Raw genomic sequence first — 23,684 nt, forward strand, 5'->3', positions numbered from 1 at the left:
GTGTAAGATTTTTTTTTTAATGTAGTATTTAGTTTTAAAAAAAAAAAAAAAAAAAAAAAAATTACTTTTGTGTGCCTGTGTGTTTTTTAGTTCTTACTGTGTTTTGAGTCATTCAAACTCAGTGCAGCGTACACTCAGGAGTATGTATGCTGAGTAGACCTTGCTCAGTGGATTTTAAAACTGTTCAATTACTAGCGTACGAAAAATGTGTATTTATCGTGCTGAGAAAAGTCACTGCCATGGTAATTGCATCAGATATTTAATAACTAATCTTTATTTCAGGAAAGTGAAGAAAGGCTCTTTATTAATAGATTCCAGTACTATAGACCCTACTGTTTCAAAAGAATTGGCTAAAGCAGTTGAAAAAATGGGAGCTGTTTTCATGGATGCACCAGTTTCTGGAGGTAAGTTTTCATTAACTGTTAACTCATTGGATGTCTTGTCTTGTTAGCAATCTTAGCTGCCGCTCTGCGCTGTTGTGCTCTTGTTAGTACGGGTTGCTTTTCTTGCTGTATGTATGCTATTCTTTTTTGTTTCATTATATTAAAGATGATGTTGTCTGCTTCCTGTGTCATGGACAGATATTTACCTCTGTGGAAAGAGTTTAATGCTTTCTGTGAAACAAGGCACAATTCTGTTTGTCATCTCTTGCCTGAAGGCAGTACTGTAGCAGTTAAGAACCACAGGCTGATAAACCAGATCTTCCAGTGCAGTGTATCTTTTGTTCTTTCATGTGGTTGTACTTCAGACTTTGGAGCAGTTGAGAAAGCTTGGTGTTTAAGTTGTTTTAGGGATGTTTTTACCTCTAGGAATCTGCTTTTGTGATAGATCTGGATTAACTGAGTTTTCACAAGTTTCGTGGTCCTTTTCATTTAGCTTCCTTCAGAAAGTTGTGTTCTGATGCAGGTATTCACATCACTTCAGTCTCCATGTGTTTATGTCTGTTAGGACAAAGCTATTTGGTTATTGTTGGGCAGTTCTATTTTGTATAAATAAAAGCTAAGAGAAAGGAGAAAAGAGGATTTCATTCTCAGTAAATGAGAATAGGAGGTTTCCTCCGATTCATAATGGTTGAAGTGTATGTGTGTGTGTTTATTCTTGAAGCTGGAGATTGCTAACTACTGATTTCTGAGTACTGCATCTATTGTAAAAAATAATAATAATAATAATAATTTAGAGTAGGGAAGTCTTTCATTTTGTGGATGAAAGAGAGCAGAAGCATAAAATCAAAGTTTTGAAAGCAGAACCATAGCTAGTTGTTGTTGCTGAATTATTATCTGAAACTCCTTGAATTAGAAGATGAGGAAAATTCATTTTGTATGAGAAAATCTTGTTTCTTTTTTCACAATTCACTCTTAAAAAATAATAATAATAATAATGTAATTAGTTTTATTTTTACTGTCTTAATTAAGATGATTCAAATAGTTACCCCTGAAATAATAAAAATGTAGGAGTATGAGAGAATTTGGTTTTACGTCATTTATCAAAGGCACGATGTACAAACTAGAAAGTGTACAGCTGATGTTTCAGGTCATCAGGATGAGTGTAGATGAGGATCAAAACCTAACCATTTTTTTTAATCTTCATGTGAAAACTGAAGTAGGATATGGCAACATACTAGACATCAAAATATTCATCTCAATTCTGTTGTGAATACGAAGTAGGAAGACCCAAAGGATATTCGAGATCACAATGGGGAAGACGAGATTCTTCTTCACAGTCAAAATATTAGACATTGTTTTGTAAAGTTAAGTTCTCTGCAGAGGAATACAAAGCATGGAGAAATGTATGTTGTGGGTGGCATATTTCTATCTGATCCTCTTCTAAATACAGCATAGCTTTAGTCTTATTTCTTGGGCAATTCTGACGTCTTTTATGTGGTTCTCTTCAATCCCTTTCCCCCAAATATCTAAAGGGAGTAACTTTTTTTTTTTTTTGAGGGGTGCACATCTGTAGCCTGTTTTTACTGATGATTTTTTGCTTAAAGGCTGATTATGCTGAATCTACAAATAAAGAAAGTAAAGTTTTATTCCAGAGCAACTCTAGCTGTCTTCTGGGTTTTGTTTCTTTGGGAAATGTTAGTGCTGAGACTGGGTTTATATTACACAATGCCATTGACTAGTCTGAATACACATAGCTGTTTTGGTGTTTAGTGGTTCATCTAAATACAAATTATTTGCTGTTTGATGTGAATTTCAGGTTAAGTGATATTCTGAAGGAAGGAGAAAGTGTGCTATTTGGTGTATTTACAGATGTTTTTCCATCAATGTAAAATGCAATAGCCTTGGCAGGAGCATCAATGAGAGAATGTGTAGGGTGAAAGGAACTAGTGAGCCTAGCTGTCATTTTTATACCTGTGAGCTAGCTAGTTGTTACTGGCAGGTTATTCCACGTGTGTATTCAAGTATTTGGGGCATGCCTAATGGACATGAGTTAATCTGCACTGTAATGAAACTATTTCAAAAACCAAATAATATTTCGAAAATAGCTTTATTTATTAACTTCATGGAGAAATACTACTGATTTTTATTCTTATTCTGACACTGCAAACAAAGTGTTTTAAGGCCTAAAGATAGAGCCAGATTACAGTAGCTTGCTTGCATCCTTACTCCTGAAAGATTCTTTCCCTTAATCTCTTTCAAGTGGGCCTGTGCTACCAATATAGTAATGCTGTGCTATTCATATGATTGGCTTATAGAATTTACCTGCAGCTTACGGTCAAGACCCATTAAGTGGAAGCTAATGTAGCTCATTCAGTAGTGTTATTTTGCATTGACTAACTTTGGAAAATACTTTGCATCCCAGTAAATGCATGCAGATTATGCTGCTAATGCTGTTTAGAGATAGCACTTGCTTGTCCTGGGATTAGGATCCCTTGGTCCCTGTGAGAAAGCTGTGTCAAAGCTTTCAGTGCAGTCCTGCTTTGTGAACTCTTTGTGAGTGTATGTGAATGAGAAGATGTCTTCATAATCCTAGTTTAATTTTTTTTTTTTAAATCTAGAGGAACAAGCATATATATATTTTTTTTAAGATTAGATTCTGCAACTTTGTATATGTAAAAGGCTTTTAATGAACAAATTATCACAGTCATATCTAAAACTGACTTCCGTTGCCACTGAAAGGAGTACTGAGGTACTGAGCAAGAGGTCTAAATTTAGACTTGGAGATTGGGGTCAAGTTAGTCTTCTCACTGAAAGTTTAATTCTCACTGTGCAGTTCAGAGCAAACTTTTCTAGTGTTTGTTTTGCAGATATCTGCCAACTGTAACATCAGTCTCTGTTTGAATTCAGTACACAAAATACAGACTGTAAAGTACAGTGGGTAAAATGTTTGTGGATTATTGCTTTTAATTTCCAGTGTGGTATCTTCTTCACTTTAAGCAGTGTTTGTGTTCAGATACTGTCTGTCAGCTCCTGTTTGGTCCAAAATATGTTGCGCTGCATGTTGCTGGAAAATGTATCAGCTTGATTAGCTTTTATGTTTTTGAAGTTACAAGTACATAACTGAAAGCTGCTTAGATATGGTTCTGTAGAAACTTAGCTCTTTCCCCTTGCCGTCTACGTTTGCCAAGGTAGAAATCTATAAAAATGTCACACTGCTAATTGTTAACAAGAGCTGTCTTAGAGAACCGGAGTCATGCTAAAATGGCAATAAACACGTTTTTGTAGGAACCATGGGTTGGAGTTTTTAATCCAGCTGTCACTTCAAATTATTTCATCTTGCAGTAGTGCTTCCATAAGCCCCAGCTAACTGTTAAGAGATGGAAGGAATATTACAAAAAACACTGACAAATGGAGTAAAATGTGAGACCTGGAAGAATGAGTTGCAGGCTTGCTTATGTTCAGCTGGATCTATCCTTAGCGTGGAGCAAAGTAAAACAATGTCTAGAAATGCTGTGGAGATCTCGTTGTTGTTCTGAGATTTTATTCTTTTAAGGAAGAATAAGGACACAATTTCAAAACTGGAGAAATGAATGTGTATCAGTGGTGTAATTTATGACATGATGGAAAAGGTGAAACAGGCCAATTAGAAATTGTTGAATGTTTCTCTTGCCCTAACACTGAAGGATCATTGCGGTGTCATCTCCAACAGAAGCAGAGACTTACAGAGGTTAGGAGTATGTCTGCGTATGCTTGCAAAGATTATTTGTGAGATATTTTTCACTGTCTTAAAATGGTAATAAGTGATTCAAATGCTGCAGCTCTTGGCTTATAAAATATTTTCTAATGAAGCATCAATGATAGATTTGTCATAATAAAGCTGGTTTTATAGATCTGTCTTTTGTTGGAGAACCTCAATAGAACTGCTCCTCAAACTGGCTTTCCTGGTTTGGATCCTCTGTATTTGTTGAGCTTTATGCATTTTTAAAGAGAAATTCAATATTATGAATTCATGGGAGTTGATTGGTTAGTTGATTGAACAGGAGCAGTTTTAAAGTAAAGGAGGTGACATTTATATTAGATGTCAGATTTCTCATTGAGAGGTTGGCAAGACGCTAAAACATCCACAGCTTTTTTGAGCAGTCTGCACTGCTGAAGGTGTTCAAGGCCAGGTTGGATGGGGCCCTGGGCATCCTAATCTGGGCAATGCTGCCCATGGCAGTTGGTTGAAGTGGGTTGGCTCTTGAGGTCCCTTCCAATTTTAACCATGCTGTGATTCAATGATTGTAACATCTCTAACTTCAGAGATGGTGTACTTTTTTACTACATGGATACTTTTTTACTACATGGAAGACATGAAAGAAGGAATTCTCTGTATTTAGTGGTGGGGAGTTTTTGTTAGTACTTGCCTTTTTGGCCTATTGATGAGGTGATTGGAATATGTTACAATCCTTGAAACACCGTCAAGAAGCCTGCATCATTATTTCTGCATTTGTGCTTTAGTTTTAAATCCCTTATATGCATATTCATGTTTGCCACAATGTTCTCTTTGCTCCCAAGTATGGAACTTCTACCTCACTACTTCTGCTTCTCAGTTTCTCTGTTTACATTCTTGCCAAATGTTTCTGATCTTAATCATTTTGTTGCAAAGCTTTGTGATTTTGGGACAGTAATAAAAATTCAGTGTGTAATCTTTTAATGTTAAGGTATTATGGAAAATGTTACTGAGTTTCTGAAACATACGTGAAGCTAAATTCATGCAGGAAGTAACTGACAACAGATGGAGAAGTATCAGGCTAACTGTCATTGAAAGAGGCTGAAATGACAACAAAGAAATGCTTTTGAAATCTGATATGTTTAAAAAGCTTCTGATTCCCAATACCTATGCAATATTTGAAACTTTTACAGCTTTTTTCAAAATAAAACTTCTTTAATAGAAGTCTGTTTCCTTGGAGAGAAGAGGGAAAGGAGCGATGATCTTAAATATACATGTTGTCAAAATGACTCTGAGGAAATATAAACCCTGAGCAGAAATCACTTTGTTGGCAGTAGCTTCCATTGCAGAAGGGTTAGTTCTTTTGATTACTGATGTGCTGACTTTGAGTGTATTTTTCTTCTGTGGGCATTACACTTCTTTACATTCTCGACAAAATGGAAATAAAGATAGTATATAACCAACCAAGAATAAACCGATTTATTGGGGGTGTCATCTGAAATACTGGGGTGGAGAGAGTCATCATTCCTACAATGACTTAAGGGGTGGAATGACTGATATTTTTTATTAAAGTACAGTGTATATTTTGGCTTTGAAAATGTGTGTAGTCTGGCCAACTAGTGACCCATGTGTAGGGAAACATATCTGTCTCCATTTATTCAAAGGTGTAAAGATGAGTTATTCAGGCAGGCCCAATGGGATATAACCAGGAATAGTGGCTTGGAAATTATTAAGGAAAGAAAAATGCATGCTGTGTCTACCAGGAAAAACTTCCTAACAACATTCTTCACACTCTGTGGAATAACTTTCCAGAGGGGAAGGTTAAAGCCAAGCATCTCAACATGCTTTAAACAGTACTGGGCAAAGTGCTAGGAACTGTTTTGCAGGGAAAAATTGTTAACTGGTGGAGGGATGGCTACATGATCTAATACATTTTTTTTCCATCTCTAATGTTTACAATTCAGTGGTGTACTCGCATGGTGCTCAAAAACAGTTAAAAGAAAATTGTCCAGATAGAAGTTGAAAATCCCTGTAGCACTCTTTGAAAAAGAGCAAGGGGTAACTCTGGAATTATGGCCAACATTCCTTTTTTCAATAAAACTGCTTCTAATATCCATGGCTGCATGTAAACTATTACTGACTTCATAATAGCTCCTCTGTTTACTTGTGGTTCATCCCATCAAGCATTTAGAGAGAGATACAGAATAAGAAAGATCTTCAGGTTTCAGCCAGTTGCAAGTCCTGGGAAATGAAAACTAATTAATTATTTATTTAAGATTTACTTCTTCTAGGGAACTTTTAAAGTTAAGGAGGTACAGGTGGTGTTTGGAAATGTTTCTGGAATGCATTGATGACTCTGAAGCTTTCTGCCAGATTTGTTCTGCTTTCAAATGTCCATGAGCATCATCTTCTATTTTTGCTCATTACATAGTGTGTGATTCAAACAGTGTATTTTTCATCTTGTTAAGGAACTTAGCACGACTCTTGTGCTTGTGATGGTGGGGATGACCAGCACCAGCTCTTAGTAACACCCTGTCTCCCTCTGAATCCTACTTTTGCTGCACTAAAAGTGGATGGCACACACCAGGAATGAGCCCAACACACACCAGGAATGAGCCCAACACCATGGCACACTGGAGCTAGATGGATAAAGTGGAGCAGGTAGCACAGAGCAGAACTAGAAGTACACTACGCCCTCACTGCAGCCTGCACCTTGAGGACATTCCTCACCAGCTGCAAGCACCTGGGGTGCCTTAGAGAAAGCACAGTTTATTCTGGTCTTAATTAAAAGCTGTTGTACTTGCAGCAATTCAGTGTTGCCAGTGTACTTTTTCAGTTTGCTGGTGCAGCTTCCTCTTGTTTAAACAAAAAATATAATCCCACACCAATCCAAAGAAACTGACTTGGTTAAGTGGATTTGGCCTCTGAAGACTTAAAATGGCAAGCTTTAATTTGTCTTATTCTGCAAAACAAATCAGTAAGTCTTACACTGAACACATAAGAAGAAATGTTAATATACTAAAGAACCTGAACCAGTGTCTTGGGACACTTTCAGGCTGAAAGTGCTCTTTTTTTGCTTAAAGGAGAAGAAGACTCCTTTGTTAGCCCCATTAAATGCACACTATTTCAAAGGAAAGGAATAAAGCAGGTAGGAGAAACTTTGCTGTTGGGTCAGCTGCCCTTCATCAATGGTGCAGAGGCGTTTGAGGCTGGTCTTTGAAAGTACAGTGTTCGCTGACTCTTTCAATGGCTGAATCAAGACCAGGAGGAGGAAAGGAAGGTTGATCTTCAGTTACCCCTCATCTGAATGATGTTAGTGTTATGAATTACTTCTGTTTTTAAAAATCATGGTCATGAGTGGAGTGAGGTGGGGGGTTTAGATGGGAAAATCATTGTAAGTTGCTAACTTGTAGAAAATTGCCTTATAGTGGAGAGCGTCTTTGTTCTGACAGGTTTCTTAAGTTGTGCCATTAAAGAGAGGGGAAAAAAAGGTAATTCCCTTTGTACTTCAAACGAATACCTGAATATTACTCAATTTTTATGTTGTTTTAGTATTGCTGGCTTTGAGACAATTCAACAGATTAAACTTTTGTTCTTGATTAATTCTCAAAGAGCATGTGGTAAAAACAAGATTTCTTAATACTTTCTGCTTCAGCCACATTTAAGGAGTCTGTGATTTGTATGACAAAACAAAAGCATAAGAAAAACAGTATGGTCTCTCACTGTTGATATGCAGTTAGAATTCAGGTGTGAGCACACAAACTGTGTAAATGTTCACCTTTCAGTGTCTTCAACGATATTTAATCCTGTTAGTTCACTCCCTATATCTCCTCTAATGCAGAGGACAAATGAGTTCCTGAACTGGAAAGATAGAGTTTCTAATTAAGGTTCTCTTAATGCAAAGCACAGCATGCAACCCAAAGTGGAAACAAAGTGACTTGCTGTACTGTGCTTGGTCTTCAACTTTAACTCTTAAAATGTAGTTATCTCTTTCATTCTTGTAATTAATTTAGCTGAAGAGGAACTGTGGAAGAATATTGAATTCATCTCCAGTAAAATTGGAAGTGTAAAACGTGGTGTATCACTTTATTAAGTCCTTTATGTATTTTAAATCACATAATGATTTGATGCTATCATTATATGGTATTTAACTCTTCATAAACTTCTGGGGCTTTTTTAATATGTAATTCAGATCATTAGCAGTAATATTAAACTGACATGATTACTCATTTATTTTATTTGAGTTGTTGTAAACTATTAGATCCTAGCTGCTTTGCAAATGTGCTGTCAGAAATGTGGTGTTGTTTCTTTTTTTTTTTTTGCTGTCTTTTTGTTTTCAATCTGCTTTCTGAGAATACATGGTAGGAGTGCATGGCTTGTGGCTGTTCATGTACTTGCCTCAGTGAGTACAGAGAAGATTACTTGAGCTGAGGAGTGCGCAGCATGTGTTTCGTTTGTTAGATCTCTTGGTTTTGCTTAAATTCATGACTTCTCAGTAATCAACATAAATTCAGGTCTTATCTACGGATAGTACATGCAGGTATATGACTATATGTGGTGAGTTCTTCAGACTTGGTTGATGTCTCGTGTTTGTCTGATATGAATCTATTTCCCCAAATTGTTACAATTGATAATGGCCTGAAAACTGTATGAGAGATCAGCTATGTAATCTTTTCTCTGAATAATGTGTTGAATATGGTGGAAGAATAGATATTTTTATTTCTCCTTGAGAATTTAATTGGCAGGTGGGGGTGAGAACCTTTTTGCTTGCGCGTTATCAGCGCAGGAGGCCCTGTTGTAACAGAGCTGTATTTTAGAGCTTTCCTATCTCTAGGCATTTTCATCTTAGGGCTTACATTAGTGGGAAGTTAGGGGTGATACTAGGGCACTGTGAAGATTTTTGTAGTGGAAGACCAAATGAGAAGCTGATTTGGATCTGGCAAACGGGAGAACTTCCTAAGCTGGAGCATCTTCTCATCAGCTTTGGCCTGAATCCTGGCTGTTTCTGAGTGCTCCCACCTGCTCCAAGATTGAAGTCCCACAGTGAATACTAATAGCATCACTCACTGCCTTTACGTGTCATAAGATGTAAGGCTTGACTGCTGTGGAACAATGCAATAAATGTTTCCCAGGGCCAACAGACATATAACTGTACGCACATGTTCCAGTGCTGAACAGAACTGGGCTACAGGAAGGCATTTCTATTAGTGATGAAGTAACTGACATGTAATAAAAAAGATGGCAGATCTGTTACTGTTCTGTCATTGACACTTTTTTTGCACTGTATGAGTATGCTTAGCAATTCATACTAGGGAAGGTGATTATGTATACTTACTTAGCATGTTGTTTTCCTTAGCAGATAGTTATACCAAATTTGATTGAAGCGTGTTTTGGTAAAATGGTTAAAGGACTCTTAGAGGATTGAAACAGTAGGCAGCAAAGCTTGTTAAGTAGGTTTTATTTTACAAGGCCTCAAGAATTCAGAATATGGCTTGTGTACTACTTAAAAGTCCATATGTCCCTTATAGGCTGTTTCAGAGCCAGCATCAAATCTATACTATACTTGTCTAAAAATGCAAACATGCACTCTTGGCCCTTACTGTTTACTGAATCTGAACCCTACTGTATCCATTTGCACTGTATCTGTTTTATCATTAGCTGACCACAAAAACTAAAGTTATATATATGTTGGCATCTAACAGCTCCACTATATTTAAGGGTCTGTTGGCATATCCATTATAAACCTTCCCTTTGAGAAGTTTATAACTTGGTGGTTTTACTTTTGCTTCAGGCTCAAATGCCCCATTTTCATCCAAGCACAAATTCTTGTACAGGATTTCATTTAAATCAGTTTGGTCGTTCTTTATTTTTGAGCGTAGAAGTTGGGGAATGGAAGGGATCATAACATTTAATTTTGGTTTCAGAAACATTTTGGTCAGACTATATAATGAAAGAAAAATGGCGCTTTTATTACCTTTTTTTGGTAGGCACTTAACCCTTCCGTGGATGTGCCAAAGCTATTAAAACCATGCTTTCTTTCAAGTCACTCCCAGTACTCACATGCCAAACATCCTTTCCCACCCACACACCCATCTTGTTTGCCTCTCCCAACAACGTGTTTCAAGGAAGCATCTCCAGGCTTCTGGCATCAAACACTTTGGGGGAAGTGGATGCAGTAACACACTGTAGATGTTCTGTTGAGAAGCCTGAAGCCAGCAAAGCAAACAGATGGGGTCTAATTGGAAAAAGACAGGCCAAATGCAGTTGTCAGTCAAATATAGCCCTATGCAGCTAAGAGTGGCATTTGCCATGGCTCTGCTGTTGCTTGTGGGATGTGTGTGAATTACTACTTGGGTGCACTAATCCTCTAAGTCTAAAAGTGGTATGCATTACCAGTTTCACATGTTCCTAAATGCTGAACCACAGAGGCATTTTGGCTCCTTCTAGTAATAAATTTTTACCGAAGTACTGTAGTATTATGCTAATTAAATTCTTGCCATGCAAATAACATATCTATAATGACTCAGTAGCACTCATAGTAACTCAGTGCCAGTGTTCTTTTACATGGTGGTTTAAGAATGCAAAGGAGGAGGACTGCGTACAGAGAGACAAACTTTTATTAGACCAAATAATACAGTTGAGAATAGAAAACAAGTCTTTGAGTCAGTTCTTTCATCACATTATGCAAGAAGCAGCAAACTACAATAGCTTTTTTTCCTCTTCTATTGAATTACACAGAAGAAAAAGCTACTGAATGGAAAACAAAGTGAGAAGAGGATATGTGGTTTGGCAACTTTTTGTGTCCTCGTCATTTTGAGGTCATCTATTTCAGGTAGTGCGTTCGGATTAGTAGAGTAATTTTTACTGATTGGACAAACATAATAAAACTGATTTGTGTTTTGTTGTCTGCTTTTGTTTTCTTGTCAATAAGACAAAGGTAAAATTAGTTGTGGAGACAAGTATCAGCAGCTTTCTGAACTGTGGGCCACTGGATCCCACTGAAGCATTCAAGACTTTGTTTGTTTATGTTTGTTTTTCCTGGCTCCAGATGTTGACAAATTCCTAAGTGTTCCAAATGTTGAATGTTTTACAGACAGCTCATTTCAAATGTTATTAGTTTATTTTTAAATCACTGGCATTAATATTTAAAAGCACTGAAGGCTAAAACCCACCAAATTCAGTTTTGTACTCTGGAAACAAAAGCTTCCTCATGCAGCAAATGTCACAAGGTGTGTTATCACTTCACTATCAAAACTAAGTAATGTTGTCACTGATATTTCTTTACTGCTTATAATCAAGAAATTTAAGCTATGTGCAGTCATGAGATCCCATATCATTAGAAGTAGCTATAGGTGAGCCTGTGACCGAGTAAAGCTCCAGTGTAGCATAAAACCCCTTAAGCATCTGGACCTGAGGGTTTTTGGGTTTTTTTTTTTTTTTTTTTAAAGTAGTTCAGCAATAAGGGGATCAGTACATCTAAGAGTATTAATTATTTGGAAATATACTTCATCCTGAACTACACACAGAGGATTTGTTGTTTGGTGTCACCTACATCCAAGGATTTATTGTTTTGTTTTTCATATCTAGCCTTGTTGATATGTAATTTAAACCTTGTCAAAGTATAATTTGACACAATGCCTTCTGCTCCTTTTTGCCTTTCTTGGAAATGGGATAGTATGGATTCACAGTTTTATGGTTATTTTCAAAGCAATGTCTCCTGCAAATGTGATTTTGAAGCGGAATCATGTGTGTTGGACAAGTTATGTTTTGTTACTACTGTATTCGTGTCTCCTCAGTACAGCAATATTGGATTCATCTTAAAATCCCTCACCTCCTAATTCTATAACTCAAGCAGAAATCATGTCTGTTCTTCCCTGATCCTCTGTGTTATGTATTCTGCTGTTTGTAATGAGGTCACACTGGGAATGAGCATTCTTGACTCTCTGTTACTTGATTCTATAATGACTTGAGTATCTCCTGCATTGGCTCCTGAAATAAAGCACGTTTTCTAATTTCTGAATGTTGCCCTGGATTTCCAGTGATAGAACATACAGCACTTCATGGGAGAAAGAGAACTGGAGAAGGTTTATTAGCTGAAGGGTACTTGTCTGTAAGTACCTGCCATAGACTGCAGTTGCAAAAGAAGCAACTAGGAGTGTTTCTTTTATTGGTGTGTGGCTTTAGCATGGAGATTTTACTGTTCCTAATGCTCGTGTAGGTTGCTCAAACTATACAACTTTGTCTGCAGCTTTGCCAAGTTTCCAGGAACTATCTACCTAATCATGGTCATTTGCATGTGTTGCTTCAACTGAATCTTGCATGTTTTTTTCTAATTTTCCCAAGTTGAGGATGCCGTTTCTGACAGCTCTATAATGTGTATATGGTAAAATTTGGGATGTGATCTGTTCAGCACTTGATTACTTTGCCTCACACAGTCTCTGTGGAAACCAACGAATGTAACAGTCAATATGAATAAGTACTATAATGGGAGAGAACTCTGTAGCTTCCAGTGTATTTAACCTGCAGGAAAATCAAGGGTAGGGAGGGTGCAATTTAATTCAGGCATAAAGCCACTGTATTAAGTGTTGCACTCTTGACTTTTTTCTTAAACAAATAGAAGCAAGCAAACTAAGAAAAGGACAGAAGGATTGCCTGATTTTTTTTTTTTTTTTTTTTTTGTGCTAATTCTCACATTTGTGAAACCCTCTGATTGGTATTTAGAAATTACTAATATTGGCTCACATCTAACCTGTGTGCTGTACATCTAGAATAGGAATGACTATTGAAAAGTGCACAAAAAAATATTACAGGCTGGTATCCCTGTTTATCTAAACAGGAGATTATTTCTTAAAAATACATCCTGTGACTTCTATGTCCTGTAAGCCAGAAGTTACAAGAAGACAGTCTGTTGTGTTTGGTGATAATGGAAGTACTGTCATGAGATAAAAGGAACTGCTGCCTCTTCTAAAAGTAATTTCTATTATTACACTAATGCAGTGTAATCATAACTTCCTATAAATTATATATGCTAAGTATAAATTACAGTGTTTTAGCTATTAATTAATAATATTTGAATGTTTCACATTATTATGCAAGCGATTAATGTTCTTATTACATTGACTCCAAGTGCAGTTGATCAGCCAGCAATTTCTTACTGTGAGCTTCTTCATTGGCAGAAATGCGAGATTAATTTTCTGGATTTTCTGTTGTTTTCCCTAGCATTGTGGTATCTTTTAGAGTTCTTAGTATTGTAGAAAAACAAATAAGGATTTAATTGCATTTCTGTTCTCAGTACTAAGCCAGATACTTGGCAGACTACTGTCTTCAGTGTTTCTTTTCTCTCTTTCGCCTTGCAGTGACCCCAACTTGACCTAAAATTAATACTTTCTGTAGGAATTGCAATGGCTCAGGCTCGGAAGGGTTCTTGTCTGTCACTTTGTGGTTGCTTTGTGTGTGTGCATGTGTTTAAATTGCCTGCACTTTTAGTTCCTAACAAGATGGAAAAACTAATTACACATTTTAATGCAATTTGCATTAAACTGCTTCCTTATACTTAGAGTAGCTGTGCAGACATTTAGATAACATCTTTTCCTTTTTAAATAATATATGTTTGAAATACAGTAGCTTTCAGATATCTGTCAGTCTGTCTGTTTTAAATCCATTTAAGATACTAATCATAATTCATGTTCCCTCATTCTTTCCACATTTAGGAGTGTTACCTGGGTTTGGAATAGCCAGCTGTCTCAAACACTATCTGCATTTTTAAAGGAATAAGAAGTCTTGGCAGACACTGGAACAATTAATTGCCTTTTTCAGCCAAGTCAGGTTAGGAAAGTATTTCTGGGGGAGGGGGTTGGGTGGGAGGAGAATACAACCTTCTGGCTTCAAGTTTGGCTTCCATTAACCCTTTAGGAATGGTAGACTCTCTGCTAAGGTTCTCTGTCTTTGACAATTGTGAAATTGATTTCTTAACTAAAAGACTCTAAACCTTTATATGTAAGACCAATGGGTTTTATCTGGGGAAGATGTCGGAGATGAGATGACAAGTGCTGAATCTAATTCATGATGGATTTAAAAATCTCTGAATTGAAATAAGTACTAGAATTCTCTACTAAGGAACTGTAACCTCCTCCTGTATTATATAAGCTTTTAGAACAGAAGGAAGGTGTTCCCTGAGATGCTGGATCATGTTATCTTCCTCTTCTGTTAGGACAAAGTATTTTCATGTTGAATTTGCTCATTACCTTCAACACCTTGGCTTAGCCACCACTGCCTAGTTAAAATTTAATTTCTACCTCCATGTTTTTGCTTGTTTTCATTCTAAAACCAGAACAAATACTAAATATAGTGTTCTAAATATAGTGTTCTAATTACATACGAATTAGCATTCCTGAGATGTTTTGTTAGAAGTGTCAGAAATGTTACGCAGTCTGCTTTTTCACAATTCTGTGCATCTTTTGGTGCCAGGAAATCAATTTATGGCAAAGAATTTCCAAAGGAGTTTGTTTTAACACCTGGATGCTCCTGTGCAAAAGGCTGTTTGTTTGTTTGTTTGTTTCAATTGTCTTTTATGGAATAAACTACTAGTAGCTTAGACTGGAAACTGTGAAGTTAAACTTTTTGGAATCGTTACTGCCCAAAGTGGGAATATAAACCATATTGAACAAAATTTATTTAGTCTATTAAAAAGTCAGCCTAAAACTACTTTTAATTAGTTTACACTATTACATCACTTCTAGTGGGGAGTAGAACTTGTGCAGAGTAAAAGGAGCTCTATCAGGTGAGTTGACTGTGGCCCATATGGGGCTTTAAGATAATGATGAGTTTAAATTTCCTCTTAGAGCTAAGTGAGAATAAAACTGGAGGCAATAAATACTCTTGGCCAAGGCCATTAAATGAAAAAGCTGGGAATTCTCCAGCTCTTGACTTAAATTGTTTGTTTATCAGCTGGCGCCTAGTCTGGAGTCAAGAGCTGGAGATTTCTATCTGTGACAGAACTTTGAAACTCTTGCAGGACACTTTCATTTTAACTTAAGGTAACTTGAGTTTATAGCTTTGGCTTTAAAGATTACTAATGATTTACTCATTTCCTTACCATTTAACCAGAGAGGACTTTTTCCCAGGAAGGAATCTGTGTTTATTTAGGGCCTTTGTCTGCGGAGGGATTAAAAGGCAGCCCACCAGCATTGTGAACTTGATGGTAATAAAAGGTCACCAACACACACCATAAAAAAGTTCTTACTATGGAATTAATTATACAGTGTAATTTTACAAAGCATTTCAGTAACCCTCCTTTTAGACTTCTGCTGCATCTGATTTTTCCTCAAATGGGGAAGAATTCAATTTTAATGGTTGTGTGAACTAGGCTGTGTGTATGTGTACAGTGTAATACATTCATCAGCAAGTTCAACTCATTATTTAAAACAACTGTAAAATCCTAGCTGGTTAGATTTGAACACTATAAAGCTTTAAAACTTAAAACACTGCAACAGAAGCAATACAATAAAGGAAAAAAGACTAGTTAGCTAAGAAATGCAAATAATTAACTTAAACATTGTTGCCATGTTTGGTATTTTTATAGAATATTGCATATTTTCCAAACCATTAAACTCTGTTCACACAGAATCCTGGTATGTTTTCTAAGCCACCAGGTGGCATTGTAGCCTAGCCTGCTCACCATGAGCACTGGATAATTTATGAAAACTTTGGTACAGAGTACAGTTCTCCCCTTCACTCCATTTATTTATTTTCTCTAGGTTTTAGGGCTTAATTTATAATATATGATCATTAATATTCCTTTAAACAGTAGTGGTGCTACATTTTGTTTACAAACATTAAGAAGTATTAAAACTGCCATGCCAGAGTATTTACTCTTTGGTAAGGCAACAACAACAGAACTGTATTCCTGTTTAAGTTAATGAATGAACTTAGATTTGTCTGCTGGGATGCTCACAGTGATTTCTTAAAAGCTGTGGAGTGCAGAGACATAAGAGTATATGTAGAGGAATCCATATGGTTTCTTGTATCGAGTGTAAAGGTATCTTGATATCTCCAAAATGAAATTAAAAAAAGCAAATTTATGAAATTGTTTTTGAATCTTCTTTTGCCTTACAAATGTTTTTTAGTTACTATTTAATCATACCCTCCATACTGTTTTAGAAACAGATAAAAGAAAGCACACGGCTGTTACAGAAAACTAGGAAATCATCTTTCATCACTTAACTAAATTATTACATGCTTAATAACATGTGTCATGTGGCCTGTTTGACAAATTTAATACAATAGCGTAGTCAAAAGTGTAATAAATCCCTAGTCTGCATAAGAGGGGCTTTTTTTTTTTCCCATTCCTGTATTTTTTGAATGTGTACTTAAATGCTTTCAGCCTAAATGCTATTGCAGTAATTTACCTGCAGTTTTACTAAGTGCCACTCCTCTTGTGCTATTGCCCATTTTCTTAGTGCACTTAATGGACACAGCCCATTTTAAGAAATGTATGTTTTCAAATTAAGTGTCTCTGACCTCCCACCTTGTTCAAGTCCAAATATACGTGTTTTGCCTTAGTCTGAATGTCTGAGATGCAGCATAATGAAAATACTAAAAATCCAGATACTAAGAGAATAAGAAAAAAAGATGATCATTCAGGTAATGCTTTAAGCAAATAAGTCTTTAAAAGTAACATTGATCTGTGCCCTAAGAGGAGTAGTAGTAGAATAGGTAATTGAGGCTTTTGACCCTGGATATTAAACTTTTAAACTTGATACAACAGTCTGCTTTTAAGCTTTGTTGTATACTGATATTGCTACTTACTTAACATCAAAAAGCTGTGGTACTTTGCCTTTATAGATTGTGCCTGTGTTCTGGAATTGCCTCCTGCTGTCCTTGAACTGTTTCTTGGTTTAACGTGTTAGATTTTCTCATCAAAGCTTTTAAGCACAATGTTTAGTTAACACTTGCTCTATCAAATCTGATACAGTAGACTGTTTTGGAATAAAACTGTTCTTTTCATTAACAAACACGATAGCTTGACAGGCCTCTTTCCCAGCACATCATGCTTTCCTTGTGTAATGATATGCACATGCAGATTTTACGTTGCATGTAATCTTTATATTTGCCCAGTTTGCAGTCATTGCTCTAGGACTAGAGTAAATGACTGTTTTTTGCCAAGATTCCAAAAGTAAACTGGCCTCATTAAAAATAATGGTTGCTGAGGAAAGAATCTCTGCAACTTGGAGTGTTTTTCTTATAGACCTGTTTAATCATAACACAGTTTTGATTCTGCGTCTGCCAGCTCAGTCTGGTGTGACACCACTGCTACTGGGAGCAATAATGAGAATCATAGAGCAGGAATGTCTGGATTAAAGGAAGAAACAATATGGGTATATTTTAAGATCCACTGCGCTGAGTTAGCCTGATTAAAAAAAAAAAAATGGGGATTGGGAGAAATGAACTAATAAAATGCATTTGAACGTCTTCAGAAAAGAGATTTCTCTTTGACTTTTCACTTGATGTAAGTAATGCGTGTATGCATATTGAGTCAAAAAGGTGCTAATGTTGTGTATTGCTTTGCCCATTTTTGAAGTGATTTGGTATAACATTTTAACTTAGAAAATTCAATAAAAGCATATAATGGGGATGTTTAATTACTGTCATCAGTTACACCAACCACCCTTTTAGAGTGGCTGGATTTTATAGTATTTGTATACTTACTGCTTTAAACTTTACAAGAATTAGTTTCTATGTAGACAGTTCTGATTTTTTTTTTTCTTTCTGTTTGTAAAAGTTTTTAGCTTTTGGGTCAGTAAAAATGGAAATGCTTAAGCATGCAACGTGTGGTCCTTAGAAAATATGAAAAGTGTTTGCATACTTTATTGTCAAAAGTGGAATTTTATAAGATAACGTGTGTGTGTGTGTGTGTATACATATATAAAGGTTGTGTCTATGCGTATGGTTTTTTTGCAGTTGATGATCCCAGTGATGGTTTTTTTTACCCCTACATGAATTTCAAAAATTACAGAAATGTCTTTTCTTAGGGGAATAAAAAAATTCTGCACACTGCCAAGGACTGTTAGATCCATAACAGATGCACTGGGATCCCACTACTAAAATAAAACAAAATCTAATTATCTTTTTTAGCCCGACATTGGTTAGTGGAAAATACAGATATCACATTAATGGTACCACGTTAAATTTCTAACCTGTGGTTAATACTCCTGCTGATATGTGCTTAGAAATAAATGTAGAGAACAAAATTACTGCTACTTGTGTAGAAAACACCCTCCAGCTTTTACAGCAGATGCCCAAGACCATTGGCTTCACCTTTTTTAGGATTAGAGAGTCATAATTTTGCAAACCAGGTGTAAAACAGATCAGTAAACTGATGATAAGGTAAGAGCTAAGAAGCTTTCACCAGTTCCAGAAATGAAATCTGCAGAACATGCTTTTAAAGCAGGATTCACAGCTGACGTTGGTTGTATAATGGAGTACTACTGAAAATAGTTACGAACACTATCCTGATGTAAGTCCTGTTACAACCTTTCTACTGCACTTAAATTGTTCTGCATCTTTGTTCAGGGCTGTACCTGGCTGGGCACACTGTGGTGAGACTGCAGATCTTGTTCCTCTCGGGACAATGAATAACTATAATAAGAAAATCTCAGCTATGTAGTTCTTGGAAATGTATTGTTTTTCTTTATCTAGTACAAATGGTTAGATGACTGCTGTCACAAATAAATGGAAGGGTTCACAGGGAAAGGAATGGATTGCATCACAGAACAGGATGTTATCAACCTGTTCAGCATCCAAGTACTAATTTAATTTTACAGTGCAAAAGCAGTAATATTCTCCTAGGCAACAGGCAAAGGGTTTCCTCTCTGAAGGAACAATATACATTCTGGAAGAACAAGCATTTCTGTCTTTTATGGGTTTGTAAACAATCTTGCTGATATAAGCACTTTTGTACTTTTTTGTTTTCTTAAAAATAAAACACCAATTAGGGTGACAACTGGTTTAAAAAAAATGGTTCAGGCTTTAAGTATATCATTTTGTGTTCCCATTTGACTCTTTTTAATGATGTCAGAAATAATATTTAAAGCTAGTAGTAGTGCTCGTAAACTGTTTAAAGTTCTCACCTATGAACTGTATTTTTTTAGGTGTTGGCATATGTAGGGCAAGTTAAATAGTATGCATGTGTGCATTTATATCCCTGTTCTTTTCTCTTATCTTACATTGCCCTACCGTACACATCAGAAATGAGCCAATAAAATGAATAACAAAAAGTGTAAAATTTCCTTACAACAACAGCAACCCAAAATAACAATTTTATAATGCCAATGAGGTAGTTGACTGTGTGCATTACTGAGTAATAAGATGTTCTTTGTGTTTACTGCATTCAGCCTTTCACACAAATATGTATTGAAGCCATAAAATGACAGTAATTGTAGTAGTGTGCACCTTATTTTCTTGCTGGATTATTTCTGCTACATTAATGATTATCCAGTGAATTAATTTTTGCTGCAACTATAAACGTTTACAGAAAGGAGAATTGATAGATTTTCAGTTTGACAGTAACTTAATCGTGTTGTGATCTCAATTGTTGTGTCCGTGCACAATCTTTTGATGTTTAAAATTTACAACACTGCAATGCCTCACAGTACTGAGAGGACTTTGTAATTATTTATATATAAATAACATATATATAAGTGTTATGAAAAATGCAGATAAGTATGATTAGACACTGGAAAAAAGCCTATGACATTGCTTTATTATAAGCCCTTTATTTTATTTTATTTTATTTTTTATTATTATTTTTATTTTATTTTGTTCCACATAACGCATTGAATGAGGGATATTTGTGTTCTCAGCATAATATCAGTGTTTCACCAGTAAAAATGGAGAGGCAAGTAAAATGTTGGATTCTCTAGAAAAATCGTAGGGGAAGGATAAATAAGATCAGCCTAGCTGTCCAAGAGGCTTTAAGTTAGCCTAAAATTGTCTTGTTTGGGTGTGACATCATCTATAGAATTGTTCTTAGCGTATCTAACAGTGATCCAGTGATGTGTTGGACTTAATATTTGTGTTACCCAACTAGTTCTAAACCAGGCTTTGGGATGTGTATGGGATCCAGAATTAGGACAAGTTGATACATGAACCCACAACTTCTCTGAGCATGTGATTTTCACTGCATTGGAGTGAACAAAGAGATTGAGTCACAAATTTGCTGGGTTGTCTTTGTCTTGAATAGATAGTGACAAAGACTAAAGGAAAGGTAACAAATAGATCTCTTTCAAAGTGTGCAGCCTGCAAGAAACTGCTGGCATATTTAGTCAATCGCATCTATAGATGCTCCTGTGAAAATTTAAAAAAAAAAAAAAAAAAAAAGTGAGATAGCTATAAATAAGCCCATAACAAAGGAGTTATTCTCTGTGTTGTTTGGGTTTTTTTGTTGTTGTTGTTGTTGTTTTTAAAGTGGGTTATCATATCACAGTGAGAGAAGCTTCCATTCTTTTGAGTTTTGTGTGTCTATGCACACTGGAATTAATAAGACCTGGGAATTCTGTGAGAGTAGAAGCCTAATAATTATCTCTTTGCTGTCAGAGAGCTGGTCTAGTTGATGCTTAGTTTTTGCAATATGTAATGTCAAGGTTCTATACCAGTAATTAGTACCAACACTTCCCACATACTGAATTTATGGCACTGTGACCACATTTTTACATATGTTGAGGGGATACTTCAGTAACCCTCTCAACATGAGGATATTAAGAACTATGGTATATTATCTTTCCCTGGAAATTTAGTTTGCTGCTTTCTTTTCTTTTTTCTGTCTGACAGCAAACGTAATGAGATCAAATTGTATTATGCTGTACTGCCTTTCACTTAATTATACATTGCATTTAAGAGTAAGCACCTTGCTGTTCTGCTACAGTAATGCTGAGCTGTTTAATACATTTTTTTTGAAGACCTTTTAAACTGTTAGAAGATATTAAGTGGCCAGATAAAGCAAAAATACTGCCCTGGAGGGCTGCCATGTAAGTTATTGCTATCCTATCTCTGATGGTATTCTAGGAATGGATGAACAAAGGAATAACTTTTTTCATGAACTGGCACGTGTGTATTAGATGCAAGCTAGATAAAAGTAATATTTTAAATTTAAAAAAAAAAAAGGTACCTGGGAGCACTTCTAATAGTAGGATCCCAGAAACTGAAAACTGATCATTTAACTGAGCTAAAGGTAAAACATTATAAGAGCCAATTCTGAAAAATGTCTGGCATAATTTATCAACAGAGACACTGTCTGCAGAAGGCATGTATGCATTACTAGTCTTATCAGCAATACCGATATATTTTGCTACAGGTCAAATAGTCAAGCCCTTTTCTGACTATAAACACTACATGGGCACATAATTACTTAGCTTTTAAACTTCAGTGTTACAGACCTTCCTTTTCTGTCTGTTGCCATAATAACTGAGCTGTTTCTAGTTAGTTTTAAAGCAGAAAATACATTAGCTGTCTACGTTTTAAGCTCTAGCTTATAAAGATTCTTATTTACATGTGGGGAAAACCACACAATCTGTTTTAGCTCAGAATGTATTGTAAATAGTGTATCACTTGATACACTTCTTTCTTTTTGTTTTCACAGGATTGACATCCATGATCTTAGAGCAACTGCTATACATTTTCTCTATTTTGTGTGTATACATCTAGTATTGGTGAACTGCAGTGGTATTTGCTGGGAGCTTTATTTACCAAAGGGAACAAATGTCTTATGGTTAGCTAGGTCCACAATAGGAACATCTCCAGAAAAATAGTAAGGATTGTGAAATCAGCTCAGTTCAGTGGGGAACTAATGTACTGGGGTCCTATAAGAATTTGCTTCTACTTAAACTATTACAGAAGTGATGCTATGTATTTTGGTATGGGTTGAAGTTCATGCATTGTGCTGTGTGGTGGGATTTTTTTTTCCATGGCTCTTCTAGATGTTGTTCATTCTCCTTTACCTCGTTTCTGTGTAGTGGGAATTCTTGCCTGATTTGTATCCGCACTGTCTTATTACAGTGTGTCCAAAGCCTGATGGATAGACGGATTTCTAGCTAGCCATGCATTAGGTGCGTATAATCCGCTGCCAGAGGTCTAGCAGAATTTTGTAGGTCTGGTATTCTCCTTTATTTGTCCCTTTCACTACCCTGATAACACAGAGTGCACGTTCTTCAAGTCATTTCCACGGTTTGATGTCTATTACTACTTTTTGGTAGTGGCATTTATTTTCAGTCAGCTGTTTTTTATTTGAGTACTGATGCTGACTTGAGAATGATTGGTGATTGTTAAGAATAAATACAAAGATGTAGTTCTGAGCTTTCCTTCACGTATTCCTAGTGCTTCAGCCCATGTGTTTTCATTGGCTTTCCCAATGACTTCCTAGAGATCATAAAAATAGCTGTGTGAGAGCTTCAGAGAGTGACATTTAACATGTTATGTAAATGGCCAGTACCTTTTTCAGTGAAAGGGACAAAACACAGGAGATAAGGATGAAACTCGTGGACCATCTCCAACTGCAGATAAAATACAGATCATAGAGGTGTTTTTTCATACCTTGTGATGGAAAGAACTGATATCTGACTGGTTTGGTGACATCAATACATCTTGTTCTCATGGGAAATAATCTCCCAAACAGATCTGTAGGAAGGAGTTTATATACCTCTTCAGTTTAATATAGTCAATGGTATGCATAGATGCAGAGATTCTTTCCAGTAAAGAAAACTTTGCTGTAGGGATTTGAAACATGCTGGAGAAATATTGCCTGGGTGAACACAGTGACTCACTGGAGTGATGAACCTCACGAAATATTTCATTTCTCCTGACATACTCTTCAGTTCTGGTACCTGACATTTAGCATCACTTCCAAAATAACTAGGACACAAGCACCCTTCTTTGTGTAAACTAATACAATTTTACTGTAGGAACTGAGGTGACTGTATTGATGTTCATCTACTGCCTTCTCTGGCTGGGGAGATGTTTATGGAAATGCTCCTGTTGTATCCTCTTTTGGCAATATCTCTACATCATTACCAAGACCAGCATTATCCATTTAAGTCATTATGTGTAAGAGATACAATTCAGTATGCAGGCAGATTTGTAATGTTGCTATTGATAAGGAAAGGAAGAAAGTAACTAAATATGTCTATTTCCATCTCTGTCCTTTCTCAGAGTGTGGGAGAGTATTTATTCTAGTGATTATCATCCACTTGCACTTGTTGCAATTAGCAGAGTATCCAGAGTGGCTGTGGGATGCGTGGCCAGAGCATCTATAATTTTTATTAGATCCCTCAGCTATTGCAACGAGAGTAGAGTCTTAACCAACATAGTCAAGAGAACAGAGTTACAAGACAAGAAGGAGGACTTGACTGTTCTAGTGAAAGGAGTGCTATAAGACCACCACTGTGATGGATCTTCTCTGGTAGGGGTTTGGGGAGAACTGCAGGAGGCTGGCACATGATTTGTTGCATGGTACTGCTGTCCTGAATCTGTGACCCCTGGTTTGTGTTTTCTGTAGAACTTCAAAAGGGAGCGTATTAAGTGGCAATAAATTTAATACA

General features: G+C 36.2%; 1 protein-coding gene across 1 annotated transcript in view; it reads left to right on the forward strand.

Moving 5' to 3' along the window:
* HIBADH (3-hydroxyisobutyrate dehydrogenase) overlaps window positions 1–23,684 on the forward strand; it is an 81,117-nt gene that overhangs the window by 15,494 nt on the left and 41,939 nt on the right. Inside the window, exon 4 of the mRNA XM_042888971.1 lies at window positions 283–404. Coding sequence (XP_042744905.1) covers window positions 283–404 — 122 coding nt within the window. The remainder of the gene's footprint in view (window positions 1–282; window positions 405–23,684) is intronic.

This window comes from Lagopus leucura, unplaced genomic scaffold (genome assembly GCF_019238085.1).
Source record: "Lagopus leucura isolate 7727_CA_CO unplaced genomic scaffold, USGS_WTPT01 Super-Scaffold_100157, whole genome shotgun sequence".
Lineage (NCBI taxonomy): Eukaryota > Metazoa > Chordata > Aves > Galliformes > Phasianidae > Lagopus > Lagopus leucura.